Source organism: Pygocentrus nattereri, chromosome 1 (assembly GCF_015220715.1).
Source record: "Pygocentrus nattereri isolate fPygNat1 chromosome 1, fPygNat1.pri, whole genome shotgun sequence".
Taxonomy (NCBI): Eukaryota; Metazoa; Chordata; class Actinopteri; order Characiformes; family Serrasalmidae; genus Pygocentrus; species Pygocentrus nattereri.
Window position 1 is genome coordinate 27,126,925 of NC_051211.1, and position 25,879 is coordinate 27,152,803.

The 25,879-nt window shown below is 39.8% G+C and overlaps 1 protein-coding gene and 3 long non-coding RNA genes across 5 annotated transcripts; all 4 read left to right on the plus strand.

The window, feature by feature from the left end:
* Nucleotides 1–209: 209 nt before the first annotated feature.
* Nucleotides 210–6,294, plus strand: glipr1a (GLI pathogenesis-related 1a). The gene is made up of 6 exons (XM_017688511.2): nucleotides 210–470; nucleotides 2,369–2,608; nucleotides 3,441–3,559; nucleotides 5,576–5,661; nucleotides 5,749–5,775; nucleotides 5,973–6,294. Exons 1-6 carry the CDS (start codon nucleotides 249–251, stop codon nucleotides 6,128–6,130), a joined length of 852 nt encoding a protein of 283 aa, XP_017544000.1. The 5' UTR covers nucleotides 210–248; the 3' UTR covers nucleotides 6,131–6,294.
* Nucleotides 6,295–9,304: 3,010 nt separating this feature from the next.
* Nucleotides 9,305–11,963, plus strand: LOC108415473. Of its 2 annotated transcripts, none has more exons than XR_001857017.2 (3): nucleotides 9,305–9,949; nucleotides 10,139–10,253; nucleotides 10,709–11,963. It is a non-coding gene; the product is annotated as an uncharacterized LOC108415473 (long non-coding RNA). The 2 variants fall into 2 exon arrangements; XR_005130894.1 differs by having other exon boundaries at nucleotides 9,305–9,936.
* Nucleotides 11,964–16,954: 4,991 nt separating this feature from the next.
* On the plus strand, nucleotides 16,955–17,917 carry LOC119263465. Its single transcript, XR_005130289.1, has 3 exons — nucleotides 16,955–16,980; nucleotides 17,190–17,248; nucleotides 17,741–17,917. It is a non-coding gene; the product is annotated as an uncharacterized LOC119263465 (long non-coding RNA).
* A 6,613-nt stretch (nucleotides 17,918–24,530) lies between these two features.
* On the plus strand, nucleotides 24,531–25,348 carry LOC119264248. The gene is made up of 3 exons (XR_005130909.1): nucleotides 24,531–24,556; nucleotides 24,766–24,824; nucleotides 25,317–25,348. It is a non-coding gene; the product is annotated as an uncharacterized LOC119264248 (long non-coding RNA).
* The last annotated feature ends 531 nt before the right edge of the window (nucleotides 25,349–25,879 follow it).

The window sequence follows — 25,879 nt, forward strand, 5'->3', positions numbered from 1 at the left end:
GTCACTTCACATTCTGCACTGGCAATTAGCATTATGCATCAATGTCATGTTTTATCAAGTTCTAACAGACAGCCACAGTGTAAGCTCTAAATATAACTTTCAAATTTTCAAAACATTTTCTTTCCACGTCACAGTCTTCATGAACACAGTGAGATTAGTTCATCCGTTATGCTTTACACAGAGCACTAACATCCTTCCTGTTACCAGAAAGTGGGAGGGGCTCGCTGAGTAGCGAGTATAGCTCTAAAATGGAACACACACTCACAAACACCTGCTGTACGATGGGCATCTGGAACCGAGCTGTTATCTGCCTGATCCTCCTGCTGACCACACCTGCTGTGATCAGACCGGTCATTACAGACCAGACGATACCAGACATTACAGATCAAAATTTCATTAATGACTGCGTAGGAGAACACAACCAAGGCAGGTCCAACGTTAACCCACCAGCCAGCAACATGCGATACATGGTAAGACTCAGTGACGGGGTGTTTGTTCTCTGAAAGCCTAACAATACACACGTCCATTCTTGTTAAATGTGTTTTTTTATCATTTTAGGCAAGATTATTTATAAACCATCTTTCATACATTGCTGTCATTTCAAGTGCTTTATAAATGAGAAAATGCAGAGTCATTTAAAAAGTAAAGGAGAATAGAATTTAAAAACTGGACTAAATCAATACATTTTAAAATAGAAAATCATGAACACAAAAATAAAAAATTAAACTAGAATAACTAAAAATTAAATTAGGATAAAGTGGCTGTCCAGGGTGTATCCTGCCTCCGCCTGATGACCGCTGGGATAGGTGTATGTGTGTGTAACAAAGTGTCATTACAGAGGAAAAGGCCTAAAAGCGCTAACAGTGTTTTAAACTGAGCTGAAAGCTGCTCCAGTTAGGAGACCATTTCAATAATCAATTCTGCTATAAATAAAGACGTGGATTAGTTTCTCCAGGTCTGGTTCAGTCAGAAATTCTCTGGTCTTCTTGATGTTTTTAAGGTGATAAAATGCTGATTCAGTAACTGCTTTGTCATGGCTGCTAAAACTAATATGAGTCCATTAATACACCAAAGTTACATTCAAGTAGATTTTAGGGCTCTTGAATATAGAAAGGCAGCAAATGTGTGCATAATTCCAAATAAAATAATAAAGGAATAAGCCAGTTTAGGCTATGCCTTACTGCAATTTTATCACAGGGAAGGGAGTTTAAGGCACTAAGAACACCCTCCCTGTGATAAAATCACAGTAACGCATAGCCTCAAGTGGCTTATATTCTGCCAAAAATCCAGTTCCGTTAGAATATAGTGTCCTTGCCAAGCAACCATGGATCATTAGAAGAGGTATGTTCAGTCACCCATCACTGTACATGGTGGTTATTTCATGTTTTTTTAAAACTTTTTGTCATATAACAATAAACATATAATAACACAGCACTATTTAATGCAAAACTTGGACTTTATAAGTACTTTTTGGTTAGCAAATTACTACATTGCCCTACGTGCATTATGTAAGAATTTAAATACTGCCTCCTCCATCCCAACAGTAAAAAATATAGCTAAAAATGTGTTATTTGGGAATCAGCCACATCCATACTTGACAAATGATGCACTATTTTGCTGTAGAGGCTAATCAAATTTCTGTTCTGTCCTAAAAAGTGTAGCAGTTAAGCACTAGCATCCATAAAATGAAAAAAAAAAAAAACTAACATCAGCTTGATTTAATCTCTGTCCACTATACTATGGGACTGACATGCTATCAGTAAATCAGGGCTATACCACTTAAGGCGGATCCAAAAGGTAAACCTCTAAAGTACTACAGATAAAATCTTGGATCTAACAATAAAAGTTTATCTTTACATTCTTGTGTTTTACATTAGCTCACAGTAACTGGCCCAAAACATGCATTCAGCTTGTAGCGGTTTAGCTAAAGTGTAACGATTTATGCTAAAAATAGTTAAATGTTTTAGTCAGATTCGCCAGACTGCTTGTGAAGTTTCTAGTCAGAATATATATATATAAATATATATATATATATATATATATATATATATATATATATATATATATATATATATATATACATTTCTTTTTATGACTAATTTTCCCAAAGATTTCCCCCACTAAATCTAACCAAAATCCATCCAATTTAGGAGCACTAGGAGCCCAGACTGCTTTTTGAGCGAGGCACAATACAAAAAGAAGTCTATGTGCCTTAAAGACACAGTAACAGTAACAAAAACAACCTGTTTCATTTTAAGGGACAAAAAGAGGTTGGAAAAGTCATAAGAAGATCGTTTGAAGTTGTTAAACCTTTTTGCCAGATTTTGTGCAATTGTGTGTGTGACTTTTTTGGTGTGTATTTTTGCAGTCATGGGATGAAGGGCTGGCAGTCACTGCGAGAGCCTGGGCAAGAAACTGCCTCTTTGTGCACAATATTTACCTGAGAGACAGTAGCAAGGTCCACCCAGTCTTCAAATCTGTTGGGGAGAATCTTTGGGCTGGGACGTGGTTTAGAGTGAAGGATGCAATCCATGCCTGGGTTAATGAATTACAACATTACACCTATGAAACGATGAGCTGCAGCAAAGTCTGTGGCCACTACACACAGGTAACTCCTCTGAAAACAGCAGTTTTGTCTTTAATTGATTATACAGTACAAGTGGTGCTGGTTTATTGCCCAACTTTAGCCTTCCCCAAGCTGCAGCCACAAATGTCTTCTTTCACTGTTTGCAGAACAGGCAGAGAATCAATGTATTTGTGCTACATAAACAAAAATTCAAGCTACCCATGATGCATTGTGGTTGGAATACGATCAGACTACAGTCAGATTACTCAGACCGCACTGTGAGGTGTACAAGTGTAAACAGAAAGAGTTTTGCTATCTGTATACAATTACATCAGTGGAAATGTATTGGATCTCATCTGTTTAAACCGGGGACGTATTTGAACAAAATATGGCATATACAGGATTAGCCAGTTAGCAATGCCAAAACAGCAGATGCCAGTGATTTATATCCCTAAAAACACTGGACTGCACAACAACTAAAAAGTACATCTGATGTGTGTAACCTAGGTTTTCAAATGAGAGTCAAGCTATTAAAAAAATCTACATGAGGTTCGAATATTTTTGCATGAAATTGTTCGTTTTCTTGTTTTACTTCACAAGCAGTTGATCAGCTAAGATATGTTTGATGTGTGAAGTTCATTTTAGTGCTAATGTAGCTTACAACTGATCCAAGCTTATACTCCACCAATTAGCATTATGTAAATCTCAAATAGACTAGCGTCTGTGGTGTCTGACAGGGTGTGGTGTACTGTTACTCATAAACATGGCCAAAAGTATGATGTCTCATAGATAAGAGCAGGACAAGTAAACAGCATATTTTTTTTCATGGCTGTTTCTTCCAGACTGTGCTTATACCTGTGGACTGTGTTTGCAGGTTGTTTGGGGGAACTCCTATAAAGTCGGCTGTGCTGTCCAGTTCTGTCCGAAAGGAATCAAAGAAACAACGTTCTCCCACAAGCCAGGATACATTTTTGTGTGTAACTATGCTACAGCGTAAGTAAGCAATGTATGCCTACAGACGTGTTGTCTTTGGTAGTGGAACTTTAGTGATTATCACTACGGGAGCTAGTTAGTTTACACCAAGACTAACAGTTATGATTAACCACCAAGCTAAAAGTTATGATTAGCCAAAGTTATGATTAGCCACCAAGGTAAAAGTTATGATTAGCCACCAGGCTAAAAGTTATGATTAACCACCAGGCTAAAAGTTATGCTGTATTCAGGTCCTCTTTAGAAGGGACATACCGAATGATTAACTAATTACTGTGTTAAGGTGTTAGTTGAAAGATACACTTACAGCGTGAAAAAGAAAGCACAGAGGTCAGGAGAATACATATGTGGCTTTTTCTTTGCTGTATTAAGAAAGAAAGCATAGATGGTTTCAGATTTGCTGCCAGGTTTCACTAAAAATGAAAGTATTTAAACTGAAAAACAGCATTTTAAAGGTTTGAAGTTTAAAGAAATAATTTGGATGAAAAAAATCTAATTAACACGATTTCCCAGACGCAGTCAGTCATCCATAACATGCTAGTCACGTGCTTCTCTAATTTACTATGGGAGATGCTAGGCTAACCTTGCTAATAAACGCTGGACTTGTTATATGGCACATGTTATAGCATCATTCCACACATAACCTCGCCACAGATGCTCTGTAAGCTAACTTGGCAGGGAAGTTAAGCTACTGAACTTGGAAAATCAAACCACTGTCCAATTACAATTTTGATGACCTTGTTGTCAACTGTATGTTTGAACTTGAGTGCACACATGAAGAAATGTGCCAGCTGGATGCTGGACCCACCAGCGACTTGCAAGACATATCTGTGACAGGAGTTGCGTTTACCTGTGGAAAGTGCCAAGTGATTCCAAATGAGGTGGAGTGAGGAGTGCGGGCAGTGGGAACTACTGATGCTAACACATTACATCAGCATTAAAGACGGTTAAATAAAGACATTTATTTTTTTCTTCTAACAAACTGTGTAAAGCAACGTTTATCAAGCATATTAGCTGCACACAGCATTAGCTAAGTAAGCACAAAACAGACAACAGAGAAAAAGTAATCAAAGCTTACCTCAGTATTTAGAATACCCAGTTTGTGATCCTTCTTTAAGCTGTCAGGTGAAAATTGATCACTGCATGCACAGAGTTTTACTGAGAGTTTTTAATTTAGAGAGTTTCTTATTCTAAGCTTTATTTCCATCTTAAATATTACATTATGTTAGCTGTTACATTATGGACATTCTGGCATCAGAACAGGCACCAGTATGTAACAATAATTCATGTCCCATGAGGCAGTGCTGTTAGCACTCAAGCAGTATTTTTCTGCATCAGAGAGAGGAAATCCCCATCAACAGTGATGCATATGTGGTTGTAGTCATTTAAAACAGGAAGCACAACTACATTAAACATGATTCTTCAGGTCAACCTTAATAACTTCTTCATGATAACCAGTAAGTTACCTAGTTTATTTAACCCAAATAAACACTTTTACAGAATGATTCTTTCAATCAAAGAACTTGTTTGAGTTGAATAAAACTAGTTCAATTGTTTGTTATTATGTGAAGTGATGTTTTTAGGTTGAACTCAAGAACCATTTTTTTTACAATACATTATATTATTAATGTCAATGTACACAGTTCCACAATAAGAAAGACAATGGACAAAAATCCAATCCATGGGCGAGACAATTAAATAGGATAGGCTAATGTGTGATGATTTAGGCATGCAGTTTTCACCATGCTAACTGGTGGAGTATAAGCCTTCAGTACTTCCTAACCTTGTAGTTCCAGTGCTAAAACTAAAGAAGCCAGTAAAGAAGAAACTTCAGATAATATACAGTTTAGCAGATGAACTACATTTGGGGTAAGGGGTTAAACTTGGGGAAATATATATATATATATATATACTGCAAAACTATCACTTTAACCTAACACCATCGTTCAGAATGTAAAAAGCTTATACTGTGAATCATGGTTGGTTAGCAGATTGGCCTAAAAGTTTTCTCTTCTGCAGCGGAAACTACAGAGGTCAGAAGCCATACATCACAGGAAGCCCTTGCAGCAATTGTAGTGGAGAAAAGTGTGAAAATAAACTCTGCCGTAAGTGTGAAAGAAATATAAAAGAAATGTAAACTCAAAGCAGCACGGATTTAGACTGTCTGAAATCTGTGTAATATGTTTCTGCAGGGAACTCAACTCGTGATGCACTGAAACGTGAGTGTTACTGTTTATAGATCATCTCCTACAATAATCTTGCGAGATGAAGGTCACTTTTCAGAAAAACACACTGATCGTCCACATAAAATCTGTTAATATGCTAAAACTTTTTCAAAGTACTGTGTATATATATATATATATATATATATATATATAAATATCTAATGTGTGTGTGTGTGTGTGTGTGTGTGTAGGTTATAACTGGACTCCAAGCTGGGACCCAGCTCTGTCAGAGTGTGGATCTTTTTGTAAGGCTGTTCTGATCACCCGGCCTGTTTCTCTGCTCATCATCTTTATCTCTGTTTACTGTATTCAGCATTACTACCCAAACCTCTTTGCCTACACTTCCTAAAAAAGGGAATATGACAACTTGGTGAATTTAGGACATGTGTCTGGAATAGCATTCATGTTAACCAATCACTGCTATTTGATACCCTTACTATGTACCTTCTACTTGTCCTTCTCCTGAGTAACTCAGAAACTCCCTCCAGAATAAATTCCAGTTTATTTTGTTAATTTCAGTTTCATTTGTTTATTTGTTGAAGACACATTTTCCACATTTTAGCTGCATTCCACTAAGTTGCGTAACAAGGCACCCCCTTAATCCGAGACACAGACAGTCTCAGGGAGAGCCTCGCAGAACCTGATGTAATAGCACCAAAGTTTGATCTCGTACCAGTCATTAAGACATAATAAATAAAAACATAAACAGTGCATAATTAACGTGCACAAATAGGTGTCTTTCTATTATCAATGATTTCTGTTCTTATGCAGAGTAAGCAGATAACTCAAATAACATTTAAACCAGTTACGCTTACTGAGAATTCACTTCACTAAACAGATTTTAATTAACTGTTCGGTTTGGTTAATGCATTAGGTTTAAGAATGGAATCATGAGTAAAGTGAACTTTATCATCGTCTTGGTGAGACTCGGTCAGAGCCAGTTAAGCCTGCCAATTTTCTCTTCATCCTGTTATTTATTATACCAAAATATTACTACAAAATGCAAGGGCACATCATATTTATACAGATATACAATATAAATAAATATAATATAAAGCTCCATATTAAGATGTTGCACACACCACTGAAGTCATGAGAGAAAAGACTCACAGAGTAAAAATAGTTGTCTCTGGTTGAGATCTACCACATAGATAAATCCAAAGCTAATGTTGTTGTTTATTGTAGCCAGTGGAAATGGGTAGAAAATGTCATTTGCTCATTCAGGGTGCAGAGTGTCTTCTTCATGTGTTCTCAGGAACATTTTTTGAAAACAAATAGCTTCAAAATTAAAATACGTTCGCAAAGATTCCCATGCGTTTTTCTTACAGATGGGCTGGGCCTATATGCAAGTGCATACTCTGCGTGCACGGACTCCACGCCACTGATTTCACCATTTTATCCCAACAAGCATTCTATGTGAAAACATAGCAAGTTAACTATGTAGCATGTTCCTTTGCCAGGTAGCTAACTAGCAGTACATTCACTAGCTCAGACTACACAGCTTCAAGACTTTAAGTAAATCATGGATTTTTTTTATGAACTGAAATGCAGAGCTCCACAAAACTGCTCCAGACAACAGCAGGCCAGATTCTTAAAATGCAGTGGTAAAAGCTCAACACCACACAAAATGTGTGGCATGGTAAATAAGATGTATGCATTAAGTCAGCACTGTCAGTGTCTTTTAACATTGCAGTATTTTCACCATTGTCCTAAAATTACTAAAAGGAGGCAATACATAATTAAGACATATGCCAACTGAATGACCTACGCCAAGACTTGTAAACAGTGCGAATGCACATACTGTTCTGTGTCATGAACACAAGAGTTTTGAAAGATGAGTTTACTGTCAGCAGATGTGTTGAAACTGGTTTAAAAGCTGTATTGCAGTAGCTGGGATACAACAGGATGCACAATGCAAACCCGTACAAGCACTTCTGCTTTTTAAAAAGGTTTCCGTTTGTTCTTTGGTTCCCTCAAGGCTTTTTATAGAAAATGACATAGCTGCAGTTCTTAGAAACAAAAACGTTACACAGCCAACACTGCATACAGTGCATGTTACTTGCAACTGTAATGTAACAAAGTAAGCGATGTCTAAAATACATTTTTTGTTGTTAATTTCTTCACTGTGATTGTTCTTGTTTTACTGCTCTTGTCCTTTTTCAATGTCTTTGCACTTTTTCATTGCCTTTGTTCTGTTTCACTGCTGTTGTCTTTTTACTGCTCTTGTCATGTTTTCTATGGTGACATACTCCAGACTTTTGAAATTCAAATTATTCAAATTATACTTAATCAAATGCAAATTTGAAAAATGTATTAAATTCCATAAAGTTTCACTTCCAATATAAGTGTGCACTATTAAAGACATAATTCAAGTGCAAATGCAAGATATGTATTTGTGTTTTTATTTTTAATGACTGCAGAAAGTCAATGTGAAAAAACAAAGTGCTTTTGACATTAAATTTTCATAGTTTTAAAAAACAAAATAATTGCCTACTTGTTTTTGCATTTTCTCATCATGGAGCTTCAGCTCTGCAAAAATAAAAATGCAACTGCAATCTTGTTTGTAATGGCATTTTAACTGTCAGTGAGACTTCTTCTCAATCAAATGCTGCGGGCAGGACGTTGGGAGAGACTTTTTAATGGGAAGCATGTTGAGAGAAAGTGAGGAGTCTAAACTGTAATGGTTCTGGTACAACTAGAGGCTTATATAATACAGTACAGAGTTGGCAGCACTAATCACTGAGTGACTTTTCGATGCTAACCAGGCCGAGGATAATTCTGTCTGAAGGTATTTTTGTGTGGAAGTGATTGTTGACTGATTAGGAGAGCTGGTGGCTGCCAATAAGACATTGAAAATGAAATGTCAAAAGCACTTTGCTTTTCCACATTAACTTTTTCTATCCATTATACACAGAAATGCAAAAACAAATGCATTGAATTTGAATTTTGCACACGCATTGGAAATAAAATTGTAAATACTAAGGGTCGACTGATTATTATATTAAGAAGAGTCTGTTTCAAAGGTAAAATGTCACAGTTTAACAACACAGTTGGCGAAAAGAGAAGTCAAGTCATTTTGCAGGAGTTTGAACATGTTCAGAATTTGTGAAGGGGAACTTCAAAGGGCCAACTATGCAGACAAGCCACCAGAAAGCACTAAACTATTTGTAAAGTCATAAGAGATTGTTTTATATTTAATAAATAAGTTATATAGACTTTCTTATCATTTTCATCTCTCTGTTTTCTCCTTAGTACAGGCAGCTGCAGATCACTACTTCCAAAAATCCTGCTGCTCTGCTGAGACTATACAGGCAGTTTCCATCAAATCATGCCGCACAGAAAACATCTGATACACTGAACATGTTCAATATTGCTTATTATTGCATAAAATATGTTTATTGGTTGAGCAACAACAAGAAATACACATATTAATATTGATATTCCCTCATTTTGGTTACTTTTTACAAACTAGTGATCATTTTTACTGCATGAATGCTCAGATGCTTACTGTAATTTTTGTACTGTAATACATTTACAGTTCTATGAATTTGGTAGTTGGAGGTTTTATCCAGTTTTTAATCAATATCTGGTCGATATACTGAAAAGGATGCAGACAATCCTCATGTGTGCCCTTTCAACACTGTCATTAACTCATACTACATATCTGTTTTATATAGAATTAGGTCAATAAAATGTATTTGTTTTTGGGGTTTTTTTCTCAAATTTTTTTTTTTGCCATTGTCTGTGGTCATAAAGTGTTCTTTTGTTGCTGATGCTTTTTGTGATCTATTCTTAACTCTCCTTTCATAACCTAAAACATAAACCAAGATTTGCAATCAGCAGCACTAGAGGCACTTCTGAGGCTTTTTTTGAGACAAATGTTGAATTTTTAAATCTCAAACCATCATTTTCACTAAACTTTCTCCTCATTTGTCACTAGATAGTTTAGGCTTTCTGCTTCTTCTCCTAGCCTCCCTGGCTAACCTGATCCTAAGCTTGGACGGTGAACTGGATCCACTCATGCTGCCTGATCTGCTGCAAACTAGGCCTCCTGGATGGTTTGCGCTGTAGGAACCATTCAATCAGAGTGAGGAGATGGATGGCAGAGAGATGCCTAACCACTAAATTTAAGGACTACCAGTGAAAGGGTTGAATGTAACTACAAGATGTAAATTATACTATTTTAAACTTATACAGTTATGTTCATCCATCATTGCCATAGCGTAAACTCTTCCACTTTTACCTTGCATATTCCCTTTTAACTATAGATTATGTTTTCAATTTCTCTTCCTCTGTACTTAGTCACTAGATATGCCTCATTTACCTGGACTCTCTCATTTATCTTGCCCTGGGATAGGCCATTGATGAAGTCCAGACTTCCTTGAACAATGCCTAGTTCATCAGCAAAGGGAAAGCATCCATAAACCATCCTGAAGAGCAGGACACCAAGCAACCAAACGGTTGCAGGATTGGTATGATACTTATTATGTACATGATATGAACAAAATCAGGAGGGCAGTAACACTTTGGGTAACACTTTACAATACTGTTTCTTAGTTAATAAGTAACTAATCAGGAACTAAGCAGGAATGAATGAGTAGCTCTGCTTAAGTAACTACCGAGAACTACCAGTTAACTACTCAGTAGATAATAGTGAACTAATGATTAGGGTAGTTCACTATTAACTAAACAATTACTACTGAGTCTCATAGAGAATTTCTTAGTAACTATGGTTTCTTAGAACAACTACTCAGAAATTACCAATAATTCTACTTTAATTGCTTAATAACCGAGTCTGACAAGGTTCCTGCTAAACTATTAAATGATGTAATGTATTCCAACACTTCCAACTCAACAGTAGTGAAATACACTACACAGTGTACAGTCTCTACAATATAACTCTTATGCACTTCCTTTCTATTCACAGAAAATGTATGCTCAGAGAAGGCTCACGCCATGCTGTACTGACTGGTGCCCCTCAAGTGTTTCCTTTCATAACAAACACTAAAAAGCTGATCTTCATATTTGGCATTGTGAACCAATTTGCACATCAGCTACAAGTGGGACAACTACTAAAATACTACAATATTCTATAGACCAGCCTGCTTACCTCTTATGTTTAGAAAAGAAAACACCATGACAAATTGAAAAGGTTAGGACATTTCTGTTTGGGATTACTTTGTTTTTGGTGACGGTGAGAGGACGCAGCGTGGTCTGTCCACCACTATTTTTATTACTACTTTTATTAAGTGTCTATTTTAGTCGTTTAGTATTTTTTTTAAGCGTTTATCTTTAGTCAGTTTTATCTTTGTTCAAAGTGCTTGTACTTTTCTCCGGAGCGGCTTTTTGATCCGAGTTGGACAACTTTGTTTACCATGATGATCAACTATACTGCTGTCCAGCTGTTAAAACTCAATACTCACTCCACTCCATCATGTATATCGACGATCAAACAACTTGGACTTCTTCGCCGACCTCGTTATATTCACAGAAGCTGTGGGAGGAAGTTTAAACTTCTTCAGTCAAGTTCCGTCTCTGTGGTCAACTCTGTGTGCCGTCGCCCGTCCTACACGTCATCAGAACACTACTGCTCTGCGAACTAGTAGCGTTGGAGTTTCCATGGCTACGGCTGTTATTGAGCAAACTGGAAAACGCGGAGTGGATTTCAGCGTCCTCCGACCACTACAGAGGCCATTTCTCCATCTACCATTAAAGTGGAACTGTTCAACGTACAATCACTTACAAATAAATCGTGTCTGATTCAGGATCGCATCTCTGATAGAGGCTTAGACTTGATGTGTCTTACAGAAACATGGCATCGACCAGAGGTGTTCTCTGTTTTAAACGAGGCTTGTCCTTCTGGCTATTCATATCTACAGAAAGCCCGTAGCACAGGTCGCGGTGGTGGCCTGACTGTCATCTACCGCAGTGATTTGAAGCTGTCGCCGCTGCCCCTGCCTCATCTGTCCTCCTGTGAAGTGTAATTCTTCGTCACCTGTGACGTTTTCTCTCATCTATCGACCGCCTAAACTGAATTCATCTTTCATACCTGAGATGTCAAACCTTCTTTCTATTTTCTGTCCAACATCAGCAAATATCATATTAGGCGATACGAACATCCATGTAAATGTCACGGTTGGCTCCTCCCACTACTCCACGTGCTCCTTTGTTTTGGTCTTCCATGTGCGTTTTGTTTTGGTTTAAGTCCTGCCCCTTGTTTTGTAACTCCGCCCCTGATTGTTTTCACCTGAACCTCGTTATCCCTGTGTATTTAAGCCCTGTGTTCGCCTCTTGTGTTTGCTGGTCTTTGTTTCATGTAGCAGTCTTCGTTGGAAGCTCTGTGTTGTTTGAATCTGTAGGGTGTTTGTTTCTCTTCACAAGAGAATCTGCACCCAGATCTATCTGTGTTGGTTATATAAACCTGGACAGTCTTGACCATGACCCTGGCTTTGCCCTTAATAAATCTCGCTTCTCTCAGCGTATGCGTCCCGATGCAGGACACCTCGCAAGCTGCACTGCCTGGCTGCCTCCACAGCCAGGAGCATTATATTTCGGGCCGTCTTTTCATCAGTATAACCTCCTTAGTTGTCAAAGTTGTGTTCAAGTCAACACAAGGGTCAGGGCGCTCCAGGACCAGGATGTATTGGTCTGGCTCATCAAACCACTAAATGAGCTTGATGATGTTCCTGCAGACAGGTGGCTGGAACACCATCTGCATCAAAGCCACTTCCGCAAGCACAGCCCTGAACTTAACAGGCAGATAGTTTGAAAGTGAGGGGCTGTTAGGGACCATAATGTGTTACTATAAGTATATATATATATATATATATATATATATATATATATATATATATTATAAGATTTCAGCTATCAGTTGGCTGTTTTGATACAAATGTAATGGCCACCTACAACCCCAATTCCAATGAAGTTGGGATGTTGTATAGAACATAAATAAAAACAGAATACGATGATTTGCAAATCCTTTTCAACCTATATTCAATTGAATACACTACAAAGACAAATATTCACTCGTTTTGAATTTGATGCCTGCAACACGTTCCAAAGAAGTTGGGACAGGGGCGTGTTTACCACTGTGTTACATCACCTTTCCTTTTAACAACACTCAATAAGCGTTTGGGAACTGAGGACACTAATTGTTGAAGCTTTGTAGGTGGAATTCTTTCCCATTCTTTCTTGATGTACAACTTCAGTTGTTCAACAGTCCAGGGTCTCCATTGTCGTATTTTGCGCTTCATAATGTGCCACACATTTTCAATGGGAGACAGGTCTGGACTGCAGGCAGGCCAGTCTAGTACCCGCACTCTTTTACTACGAAGCCATACTGTTGTAACGTGCAGAATGTGGCTTGGCATTGTTTTGCTGAAATAAGCAGGACATCCCTGAAAAAGACGTCGCTTGGATGGCAGCATATGTTGCTTCAAAACCTGTATGTACCTTTCAGCATTAATGGTGCCTTCACAGATGTGCAAGTTACCCATGCCATGGGCACTAACACTCCCCCACACCATCAGAGATGCTGGCTTTTGAACTTTGCGCTGAAAACAATCCGGACAGTCCTTTACATCTTTGGCCCGGAGCACACGACGTCCATGATTTCCAAAAACAATTTGAAATGTGGACTCGTCAGACCACAGGACACTTTTCCACTTTGCATCAGTCCATCTCAGATGAGCTCGGGCCCAGAGACGCCAGCGGCATTTCTGGGTGTTGTTGATATATGGCTTTCGCTTTGCATAGCAGAGTTTTAAGGTGGAGCGACGAACTGTGTTCACTGACAGTGGTTTTCTGAAGTGTTCCTGAAGTGTTCTGAAGTGTGGAGCATCTGTGTACAGAATGATCAATTGAATATTCAATATTTTGGTCACTTTACCTAAAACTTGACTGACCACTGGACCTGACAGTTGATTCACCATTAAAGTGAACAAACATCTACGAGAAAAATGTACTGTTGAAAACTTTGTTTTATTCTGAACCTGTATACTACTTTGTAAAAAATATAGATTTTTCTCCATTTTCTCTGTTTAGCAGTTTTCTTTTATCATGTTTTTATATTTTTTTCTACAGCCAGTGTCCATAACTTTCCTTATGGTGACACCCTGTAAAATTTAACAATTGCACTTAATTAATTTGGGTTCATCTTCAACACATACTATTTCTTGTATAATCCTTAGTTACTTAGGTAAAGTTAGTTGAGATCAATTCATTTGTGTAAGTCCTACAGAGTGAAGAGTATTTTGCATGGTGGACAAAGTACACAAATCATGTACTTGAGTTAAAGTGTAGATACCCAAGGCAAAATATTACTCCAGTAAAAGTAAATGTCATGTACTGCTTCACACAAGGGGCAGGAGTCAAGCGCAAGTTTAATTCCAGGTGCAAAGTAGGTAATAACAAGCAGAGGGTCAGAAATCCAGAAAAGTATATTCAATATGGTTGACATTTTTAATCTTTATCATTAATTTATTTTATATATACTTCATGCCATTTCCTGAGATCTTGTTGATGTATTTCTTCCATGTTGAATTCTAATGAGACACATTTACACTGTAAATATGGTACATTAGTTCAACCTAACAATATTACTTCTTGTGGTAACAAGTAAATTAAATAGTTTTACTCAACCTAAATAAACACTTTGAATGAATGATTCTTTCAAAGTATTTTTTGAGTTGAATAAAACTATCTCATATTTACCGTTGAAGTAATATTTTTAGGTTGAACTGATGAGCTATTTTGTAAGCAGCAGAGAGTGGGGAGTGGGTGAAATCATTAATTAATCCTTCACATCTTTTGAAAATTGCTAGTGCTTCTCATCTAAGTATATAGTACATCATGGAAAAAAAACTTTTTCCAGCCAAAATCTAATTTGTGATGAAAAAGTGACCTTGGACAAAGCATTAGTCAATAAACCTAAACTCAAACAGGATTGTACGGAGTCACATGTGAGTGCAAAATGCTGCTCCATCGTCTTCTGCTGCATGAACTAAACAAGACCTGCAGTTTCACTCTCTTCCTCCAGATTCACCACTAACTCTGCTAACTAGTCGTGAGCTCCTTTGCAGCTTCATCTATGTGACCTGACCAGAAATGACAACATTCTGAGCTCAGCAGGTTGTAACATCACACTCATCCACTGTGACATCATAACTGACTGCTTGCAAAGTTCACACTGAGGCACTTTCAAAGTTATAAAATACTCCACACACACATTTCACTTCTCTAGTAAATTATATAATGTACTCTGGCCACTCGCTCCAAGTTTCATGCATGGCGTGCAAAGCTTTGCTGCGCATGCCACCTTCTCCCCTCTGTTAAGAGGACATTTGTTATTGCTATTGTTTATGTTCTCATTTCTGGTTTAAGATGTGTTTGTGTGTTGATTGTGCTTTATTGTGTTGGGCTGTGGATTTAGATCGTGTGTCTAGAGAGAGGCTGTGTAGCTAGAAGTGATCTTCCCTACTATTCTGGCATTTTTTCAGTGGCTTCTTTCTGCTTTGTTCAATAAAAGAGCATTTCCTTGAGCAGAAATAATGGTGTCCTTTGGTTCTTCGTCACCTCCGATGCCACGGTATTAATACACCATGGTTTCTCAGTTGTTACAGCTGCTATAAAGATTCTCTCTGTTCTCTGTCATGCAAAACTACAGCAACACAGGGATTCTTATTGGTCTGATGTCACAAGACAGATAAAACATGACATAAATAAAACCAACAAGCCCAAATAGAGAACTGCATGATTCAGAAAGTTCAGCGGATGTTATCACAGTTATTGTATGTCATCCCAATCAGAATTTTGTTTACATGTTTTGGTTCAATGTTAAAAATGTCCTTGTGAATGCTAAGCAAACCAGAAAAGGGGATCATTTGCTGCTTTGGTCCAGACAAAGGGAACCGAACTACAAGTATAAACTTACCCACAGAAGCTCACAGAGAAGATCTGAAACATTTTTCATCCAGAAATAAATCGGCTTAGCATGATATTTAGTGCAGATGTCACGTATCCCTTGGACTCCATCCCCCAGACTCCTGTGTGTCTCCTGTCACCTCTGACCTGCCTGCACGCTCCAATCACCGGTCTCACTCTCTGGAATACTAATAAGATTCACCTGTGTTTAGCTAATAGCTTTAGTTTCTAAGCAAAGGCGTCGCGCAGCTTCAGTTTCGTTTCACGACATACTGAGCGTTTCCATAGTTCCAATCCTGTTTGCCTGTGTTACGTTTTCTCCCTTTTTGCTATTTCCCTCTGGATTATCTGCCCGTGTGATCTGTGCGCTCTGACCTGGTGAACTGTTTTCTGGACTTTGATTTCATGTCTCATCCTTTGGATTGTTTTGGTTTGGACCCCCGCCTGTTTTTGACTTCCAGCTCGGATTATCTCTTTTTTTATTAAAGCTTCCATTGTTCTATTTACCGCATGCGTCTGATTTCATCTGCGACGCTACAGAAGACATATGTGTCAAATTACTAAAAATAACAGAAAAAAACTTCTGCAAACCATGTTTACGTTAATCAAAGCAGGGAAATCGTTTAGTCACTCGACATGAAAGCTGCAGGTTTTAACGACACAAGCCACACCACCAGATGAGCTAGTGCTAAAGCTAACAATGGAGATCGCCAGATTAATGTTAGATGCAGAGGAGGTCTCGTCATTTTCGCACAAGGTGTTTCAAAACACTTTAATTAAACAGTAGAAAGAATTTGTGTAGATTTTCATTCACATTGATCTTTCCATAAAAAGACGATGCTGAAGTTGGCTTCTTCTTCGCCAGCTTCTTCCAGTTCACCTGTAAACGGCACAAAAGGAATATCTCACTTGGAGACTTAAATATTCAACTGATTCGTATAACTGCGCAAAAATGAGAGAGCGATTTCGTGTTGGGCAAGTTTGCTGAAGATTTGGATTCAAACAACCAGATCGTCTGTACTGTAAAAATATATTAGCTTGCGCAAAATAAAATAAAAAAATTATACAGAATTTGTTTTAACTCAACTTTGTTAAATTAATAAATGATTAGTTATACTTATGTAACGGTGTACAATAGTTGTATTAATGTTATGTTATGAAATTCCTGCTAAATGGGTTTTGGCACCACCTGCTGGTTGGTCAGCGTATTACAGTTTCTGTATATATAGGTGATTCGGTGCAGTCTCGGCAGTAGAATGGTTGCATGCTGCCGTGGTGAGTTCAGCCTTGTATGTTCAGCTCAGCAAAACTGCAAAAGCTATGTAAAGCGTTGTAGTGCTCGACTTTTGTCCCTATTGTGGTGAAATACATGTCACAGAGACCAGTATACTTAGTTGGGCTCTTCCAAGATGCTTTATTTAAAGAGTTATAAATTCGAAGCTAAACCTGAACTGAACTGTGCTAACAATAGCCTGTTTCCTTAGTTGTACGCTGACCGAGGTATGAACAGAAACTTATACTGTGGTTGCCATACTCATTACAGGTATGTTCTATTCGTTTTATGTATTTTCATGGTATGAATGAGCACAGCAATGCTAGCTGGTTTAACTAGCTTATTTTTAGTTCACCATGTGGGTTGGGTGCCATATTTTGTGTTCGCCGCCAGATGGCACTATTTCATATTTTACCTTTTTGTTGCTCTAATTTAAAAAGGGATGATGTAGCTGTAAAATATAGTTCATATTGATACTGTGACAATTGACCCTGATGTGAATGTAAAATGTAGACTTGTATAAATCTTTTAAAAAACTGAATATAATATGGAAACACAAGCACTTCTACCACTATACGATCGTAGCAATTTGTAAAGGTAATTGTATTATTTTCATGAATTATATGTCTTGTCATTGGTTCATTGTGGAGATGTATCTAGACTACTGTAGTCTCAGGCAGTAGAATGGTTGCATGCTGCCGTGTTGTACGCTGACCGAGGTATGAACAGAAACTTATACTGTGGTTGCCATACTCATTACAGGCTAATAAAAACTGCATCATCCCAATCCGGTGTCCATCACTGACCAGGGCAGACGAACACCCAATAGGAACCCGTCTTTGATGATCTTCATGCTGAACCGGGACCTGTTCTGCTGCCCTCTGTCTGTGTGGAGCCAGGTGCACAGTGTAGATGGACTGACACATTCACTGTTTTCGTAGGGACTGATTTAGCATTTGAATTTTTTAATTTTTTTTCCCATTTTTTTTCTTTCCCCTCACTTATTTTAAATCTGTATTTTTACTTGGTGTTCTGATGAGTTTCACTCGTGAGCATTCACACACTCCCTTAAGCACAAGGGTGGGAAGGGGTAGAGGTGTTTTGGGGACCCCTATGTTGTTGCAGTTTGGCAGTCCTGTTCCAGGGGGTGCCACACATGCTGTGGGGGATGATCTCATTCCAGTTGGGGTTCCTTTAGACAGTGAGAGTAGGAATCCCTCTCAGCACCTACTCACTGCTGCCGCACCTAATCCTCAGGTACATAGCACATCAACCCCAAGCACTGCCTTCCAGTCCAGTGATGTGCTTAGTCAAATGAGTGATGTAATTAAGCGTATAGGTCAGGAATTGGCAGACAGCATCATTACTCACCTTAGCCCACCACATGCTGTTGCTGCTGGTACATTTGCTGCACATGGCACTCCAAATGTAACTCATACACAAAGTCTTGATAGGTCGCAAGTCCAGCTTGTGTCCCACAGGAAATTAAAGGATCCGCCTAACTTCAGGGGTGATGGCTCAGATTCTGTGACAGTGCGTGAGTGGGAAGACCTTATGAGGAACTACATTAGGAAAGGGGACATTACGACAGAGCAACAAGCACAAGAGATACTCATACACCTTAGAGGGAGAGCGAAGGACATTGTCAAGTTTGGGACAAGAAACTGCGGCATTGATATGATAAAGAATCCAGAGGCCATTTATGGTCTTTTACGCAAGCACTTTGATTCTGTCCCATGCTCACCTCTCCCATTGGCAGACTTTTACTCCACATTGCCCAAGGCTGATGAGGATGCATATGATTACTGGCTCAGGCTCAATCAGGCTGTAGACCTTGCTGTTGATCGGCTGAAAGAACAGGGCAAGTCATTTGAGTGCCCGAGCACAGAAGTGACATGCATGTTCATTAGAAACTGTCCCTCCAAAGAGCTTGCTTTGACTTTCAGATCAAAGACAATTGACAAGTGGTCTGCCGAAGAGGTTCAAGATGTGTTAGATAAATACCATTCTGAGATGTGTTTGAAATTGAATGCTTCTGTTGCAGCCCCTAATGAAAGATTAGCTGTGAACAGTGGAAGTGGAACTGTCTCGAGCCACAACATCACTAATGGAGACCCAGGATCACCAGCCACCTAAACCAAGTGAATCCACTGCTCTCGAACGTGTCATTGGCATGTTGGAGAGAATTCTGTCGGAGAAGTCAAATTCAGTGCAGTCCAAAATAAGCAACAAGAATATATCAAAACTGCCTAGAATTGTTGGCTTAAACAGCATGCCATGCACAGTCTGCGGTGAAGCTACACATTCTGGCTTTTCTCATTGCCGAGAACATAAGCTATGCTTTCAGTGTTATTCACCTGCTCACGCCAGGAACAGCTGTCCAGAGAGAAGAAAGTCTACTCCTTCCCATGTGTCGGAAAACTAGTAGATCTGCATCCAGGGGAGGACGGTGCAGATCCTGATTTTGACCCTCCCAATGATGCTTCAGATGATTTTCAGTCAGTTTACAGGTCTTTTACTTCTGTTACACCCTTGGATAAAACAGTCATATTTCAAAGTTTGCACAGGATTCAGAAATCAGACAGCTTGTTCTATACAACAGTCACTGCAACAGGAGGTTGTTAAGAGCCATGATCGACAGTGGCTCCATGGCATGCACATTGAGTGAATCTGCTGAGTCACATCTTCTAAAGCAAAATCCTGATATGGCGAGACATTTTGCTGATGACATCATCATAATTGGATGTGGTGGACAAAGTGTTGCTCCAAAAGCTCTGTACAATGTGGATTTGACTGTATATGATTGCAGGATGCTCATCCCAGTGCTTGTAGTCCCTGGTCAAACTGATGACATGATACTGGGCAGCAATGCCATTAAGGCACTCATTCAGTTTATGCGGAAGTCAGATAGCTACTGGCGGATAATGTCAGAACCCAGTGGTGCTGGAGATGACAATGTTCATCAATTCCTTTCTCTCATTTCTAATGCTGAAAGGTGGAGAGGTGAGACTGTACCTGACAAAATTGGGACATTAAGTTTAAAGCAGTGCATCTCATTGCAGCCACAATGTGAACATCTCGTTTGGGGCAAACTGCCGGAGTCGACAACCATATCAGTGGGCAGCACTGTGATTGTTGAACCAACCCAATCGAGGTGTAGGCCAAAGAATGTTTTGGTTGGCAGGGTCATCACACCCATGTGGGGAGACCGATGGCTACCCATGAAAATTATCAACCCTACTAGTAAAGTTGTGATGCTGAAGAGAAATACAAAACTTGCGGATGTATTTCCTTGTATTGCTGTGGAGGATCTGTCTAAGCCTGTTAGCATTCAGGCTCACTCTCAGTCTCTTCGTGACTCTCCTTTAGCAAGGTCTAGTGAAGAGGTAAAAATGGTCTTGGAGACGCTTGGGCTGCAGGAGTTGGACCTGGATGCCTGTGAAGTGTTTGACCTATGGAAAGATCGACTTCTGCGACTCGTTGAAAGGTATGAGTCAATCTTTTCACGGCACAAGATGGACTGTGGGGAAGCCACTGACTTTGTGCATAAGATACATCTCGTAGATGACAAGCCATTTCGCCTTCCCTATCGCAGAGTGCCGCCAAGCCAGTATGAGACATTAAGAACAGCTCTCAATGAGATGGAAGAGAAGGGCATCATTAGAAAATCTCACAGTGAGTACGCGTCACCTTTAGTCCTTGTTTGGAAGAAAAACGGTGATCTGCGCATTTGTACTGACTTCAGGTGGCTTAACGCAAGGACAGTAAAAGACGCACATCCGCTGCCTCACCAGGCAGATGCCCTTGCTGCTCTTGGAGGCAATGTTTTCTTTTCCACTATGGACTTGACCTCTGGTTTTTATAATGTGCCACTATATGAAAAGCACAAGAAGTACACAGCTTTCTCCTCACCCTTTGGCCTCCATGAATACAATCGGATGCCTCAGGGCCTGTCGAACAGCCCAGCGACATTCATGAGAATGATGTTAGCTATTTTTGGAGATAAGAATTTTACCAGTGTTCTATGCTATTTGGATGACCTGATGGTTTTTGCACCTACGGAACACCTGGCTTTGGAGCGTTTGGAGATGGTCTTCTCTCGCCTCAAGAACCACAACCTCAAGTTGGCACCAAAAAAGTGCAACTTTCTGAAGAAATCTGTAAGATTTCTTGGCCATGTCATTTGTGAGTCAGGCGTTCAGACAGATCCTGGGAAGGTGGAAGCCATTGGTCGTGTACAGAAATCTGATCTGATGGAAAGTGACAGTGTTACACCATCAAAGAAGAAAATTAGGTCCTTCTTGGGCATGGTCCTTTACTACCAACATTTCATTGAAGATTGCTCAGCCAAGGCCAAACCCCTTTTCAAACTGACTTCAGACCAGAAAATTCAGGGCATAGCCCATAGAGGGAAGAAACTTCGCATGAGGAAGACTGTTGCTCCTGCAAAGCTTTCACCGGATGACTGGACTTCAGAGTGTCAAATTGCTTTTGACACCCTGAAGCATGATCTCATGCACAGTGTCACCTTAGCCCACCCCGATTTCAACGAGCCTTTCATTCTGGCTGTTGATGCATCCTTTGATGGGATTGGTGCGGTTCTTTCTCAGGTTCCGCCTGGTGAAACAGTTGCAAGACCTGTGGCTTTTGCCAGCAAAACGTTGTCCAGGTCCCAATTGAACTACCCAGCTCACAAGCTAGAATTTTTAGCTTTGAAGTGGGCTATTTGTGAAAAATTCAGCCACTGGTTAAAAGGGAAGCATTTCATTGCATGGTCTGACAACAACCCTTTAACTTATGTTCTAACAAAGCCCAAGTTAGACGCATGTGAACAAAGATGGGTGGCCAACTCGCAGCTTATGATTTTGACTTGAAGTATGTTCCAGGGACCAAAAATACTGTTGCTGATGCTTTAAGCCGTGAGCCATTTGTCCAGTCCTGCATATGCCATCGTCTCTGGAAAGAGCCCTACACATCTCTTTTGGAGGAGGTCAATGGAGTTGGCAGAGGTACTGTACGAGATGCTTTCCGCCTCACTACCAACTGCTTAGTTGTTGAGAGCCAAGCTACAACGGAGGGTGATCCAGCCTTGGTGCAAGATCCCCTCCACCCTTCTGGTGGCTCTATTAGTGCTGAAGAGGTATCAGCGGTTCTGGACGCTCATTGCAATGGTGGTGTTTCCCAACTGTCCTGTATTAGTCCTGCGTCACTCCAGCTACCCCAGGAAGATCCGTCCATAGTCATCCCACACAGTCAATTGTTGAGCTTGCAAGAGCAAGATGCTACAGTCAGCAGAGTGCTATATTATGTGCAGAGACGCAGGAAACCTACTGCACGTGAGAGAGGGACAGAATCTGCTTGTGTACTTAGACTTCTTAGGCACTGGAAGAAACTGAAGATCAGGAATGGCATACTGTACAGAGTAAAGAGGCATCATCGTCTAAACAGAAAGGTCTTCCAATTTGTCATCCCAGGGTCCCTGAAAAAGCAAGTTCTCCATGGTGTGCATGATGCAGCTGGTCATCAGGGTTGTGCAAGAACACTCTCTCTCGTCAGTGAAAGGTTCTTCTGGACAGGCATGAATACAGATGTCATGTATTATGTGAAGCACTGTAAAAGATGCATATTGGGAAAGACCCCTGAACCAGATGCTCGTGCCCCTCTGGAAAACATTCATACCTCAGAACCAATGGAACTGGTATGCATCGACTTTTGGACTGCAGAGTTGAGTGACAAAAAAACCATCGATGTTCTTGTCGTCACTGATCATTTTTCGAAAATGTCACATGCTTTCCCTTGTAGAAACCAGTCAGCCAAGCAAGTTGCTCGTCGCTTGTGGAATGACTTTTTCTGTGTTTATGGATTCCCCAAAAGGATCCATTCAGATCAAGGAGCCAATTTTGAGAGCAGGCTCATTAAGGATCTGCTTGAGATGGCAGGTGTGCATAAATCCCACACGACTCGATACCACCCCATGGGCAATGGGATCACTGAGCGCTTCAACAGGACTCTTGGAAGCATGATAAGAGCGCTTCCTGCCAAATGCAAGTCCAAATGACCCCAGATGCTGCAAACATTGACGTTCTGTTATAATTGCACGGTCCATGAGACGACAGGGTTTGCTCCTTTTTTTATGATGTTTGGGCGAGTTCTTCGTCTCCCTATCGATGTCATGTTCCAACATGTTCTTGAAAATGATCGTGTTGTGAGCCACCATGAGTTTGTTCAGCATCTGAGGAGGGATTTGTCAGAAGCTGCGCAAATCGCTCGGAAGCATGCTCTCGGTGAACAGGATCGCCATGCCAAACTTTACAACCGCAAAATTAAGGGCTCACCTTTGGCTGTGGGTGACCGAGTGTTGTTGGCTAATCGGGGCGAAAAAGGGAAGAAGAAGATCTCTGACAAGTAGGATTCGACTCCGTTTGATGTTGTGTCAGTAAGGTCCAAAATCAATGTCTACCGAATCAAAGACATCTATACGGGCAGAGAGAAAGTTGTGCATAGGAACTTGTTGCTGCCTGTTGACTTTTTGATCCCAGATGAGCAGAATGGGAGCCAATTTTCCTCTGTTGTTTCACAGTCAGATGACGGTGTTTCAGACACTGTTCTAGTGCGCAGTAAAGAAGACTCTCATGCCCGCACCATGGTTTGGCTCATGCAGTCACCTGAAAATGACCAACTGGACAATGACAACACTCCAGATGGTTGTGTTGATGGCTCATTTGATGACTTGGGACACGACTTGCTGCCAGGGGAAGTGTCGACTGATAGTCATAAAGACTCTGCAAATCAGAACGGTACACAGTCAGACAATGGCACATCTCAGGGCCCAGTTCACAGCACACATTTAGGTGTTACGCACTCTGTCGCATGTAGTGAGCCTATGGGCACTGTCAGAGATAGATCAGGTGGAGTGGTTTGCACACAGCCTCAGAGCAGCCGAGCAATTTCAGTTTCCTCTAGATTTGGGAGAACCATCAGACCAACACAAAGGCTTATCTGTGAAATGTCAGACCAGAGAATTGTGGATAATGCTTCACCAGTTATGGGCTCTGTTCTTGGTTTTTTTAGACGTGCCCTAGTCATCTAGCTCTTTTGCTTGGGTTAGTTTCTGTACTTTGTTTATGGACTGGAACCTTATGGCCTTGTAAATTTAATTTTTGTTTATTCTTTTTCCCGGTATGGCCTGGTGAGCAAAGTAGTGCGAGTCTGTGTGAGGTGTAAATGGCATCTCTTTTTGTCTGTGATGAGTGTGGGACCTGGTACCATCCCATGCTCACACACTTCTTAGAGAAGATAATTTATTGTTGACGTTTCCGCACCAGTGCTCTAGACACGTTTTTTTTCTTTTCCATTTCATGTCTTATTTCTTCCTTGTACTACATACTGCCTTCCCATTTTAGCAGAATTTCAGGGGGGTGTATGTAACGGTGTACAATAGTTGTATTAATGTTATGTTATGAAATTCCTGCTAAATGGGTTTTGGCACCACCTGCTGGTTGGTCAGCGTATTACAGTTTCTGTATATATAGGTGATTCGGTGCAGTCTCGGCAGTAGAATGGTTGCATGCTGCCGTGGTGAGTACAGCCTTGTATGTTCAGCTCAGCAAAACTGCAAAAGCTATGTAAAGCGTTGTAGTGCTCGACTTTTGTCCCTATTGTGGTGAAATACATGTCACAGAGACCAGTATACTTAGTTGGGCTCTTCCAAGATGCTTTATTTAAAGAGTTATAAATTCGAAGCTAAACCTGAACTGAACTGTGCTAACAATAGCCTGTTTCCTTAGTTGTACGCTGACCGAGGTATGAACAGAAACTTATACTGTGGTTGCCATACTCATTACAGGTATGTTCTATTCGTTTTATGTATTTTTATGGTATGAATGAGCACAGCAATGCTAGCTGGTTTAACTAGCTTATTTTTAGTTCACCATGTGGGTTGGGTGCCATATTTTGTGTTCGCCGCCAGATGGCACTATTTCATATTTTACCTTTTTGTTGCTCTAATTTAAAAAGGGATGATGTAGCTGTAAAATATAGTTCATATTGATACTGTGACAATTGACCCTGATGTGAATGTAAAATGTAGACTTGTATAAATCTTTTAAAAAACTGAATATAATATGGAAACACAAGCACTTCTACCACTATACGATCATAGCAATTTGTAAAGGTAATTGTATTATTTTCATGAATTATATGTCTTGTCATTGGTTTATTGTGGAGATGTATCTAGACTACTGTAGTCTCAGGCAGTAGAATGGTTGCATGCTGCCGTGTTGTACGCTGACCGAGGTATGAACAGAAACTTATACTGTGGTTGCCATACTCATTACAGGCTAATAAAAACTGCATCATCCCAATCCGGTGTCCATCACTGACCAGGGCAGACGAACACCCAATAGGAAGGGTCACACTTACTCACATTTTTGTTAGCACTAAATGAAATATTTAGTAGAGCTACCATGAGAACATTTGCTGTACTAAGAACAACTAGTATTGCGAGTTAGAAAGTACTTCTTAAACGAAAAAAATGTAGTTTATCTATCCATTACATTCTCGCTCACTAAGCAGAGCCTTCTGAAGTTAACTGACATATTCATTAGAACTCAGTACTAAGGAATATATGTTGTGTCATTAAATTTAAAGAACACAGCAAGTGTCCAGCTCTACAGTAAAAATATGAATGTGTAAAGAAAAAGAAGAGGAAGTACCACACAGGTGAAAACAGCTGAGCGATCAACAATCTGGCACAGTTCTAAAGAAAATAAGGCTATATGTTAAGCTACTATGTACTGCATCATGTCTTGTAAATTAAACAATTCTTAAAGCTCACCTGTGTTCAATGTTATGCGGAAATGACTTGATTATACCAGAAAGCATCTTGAAGCCATTGCTTCA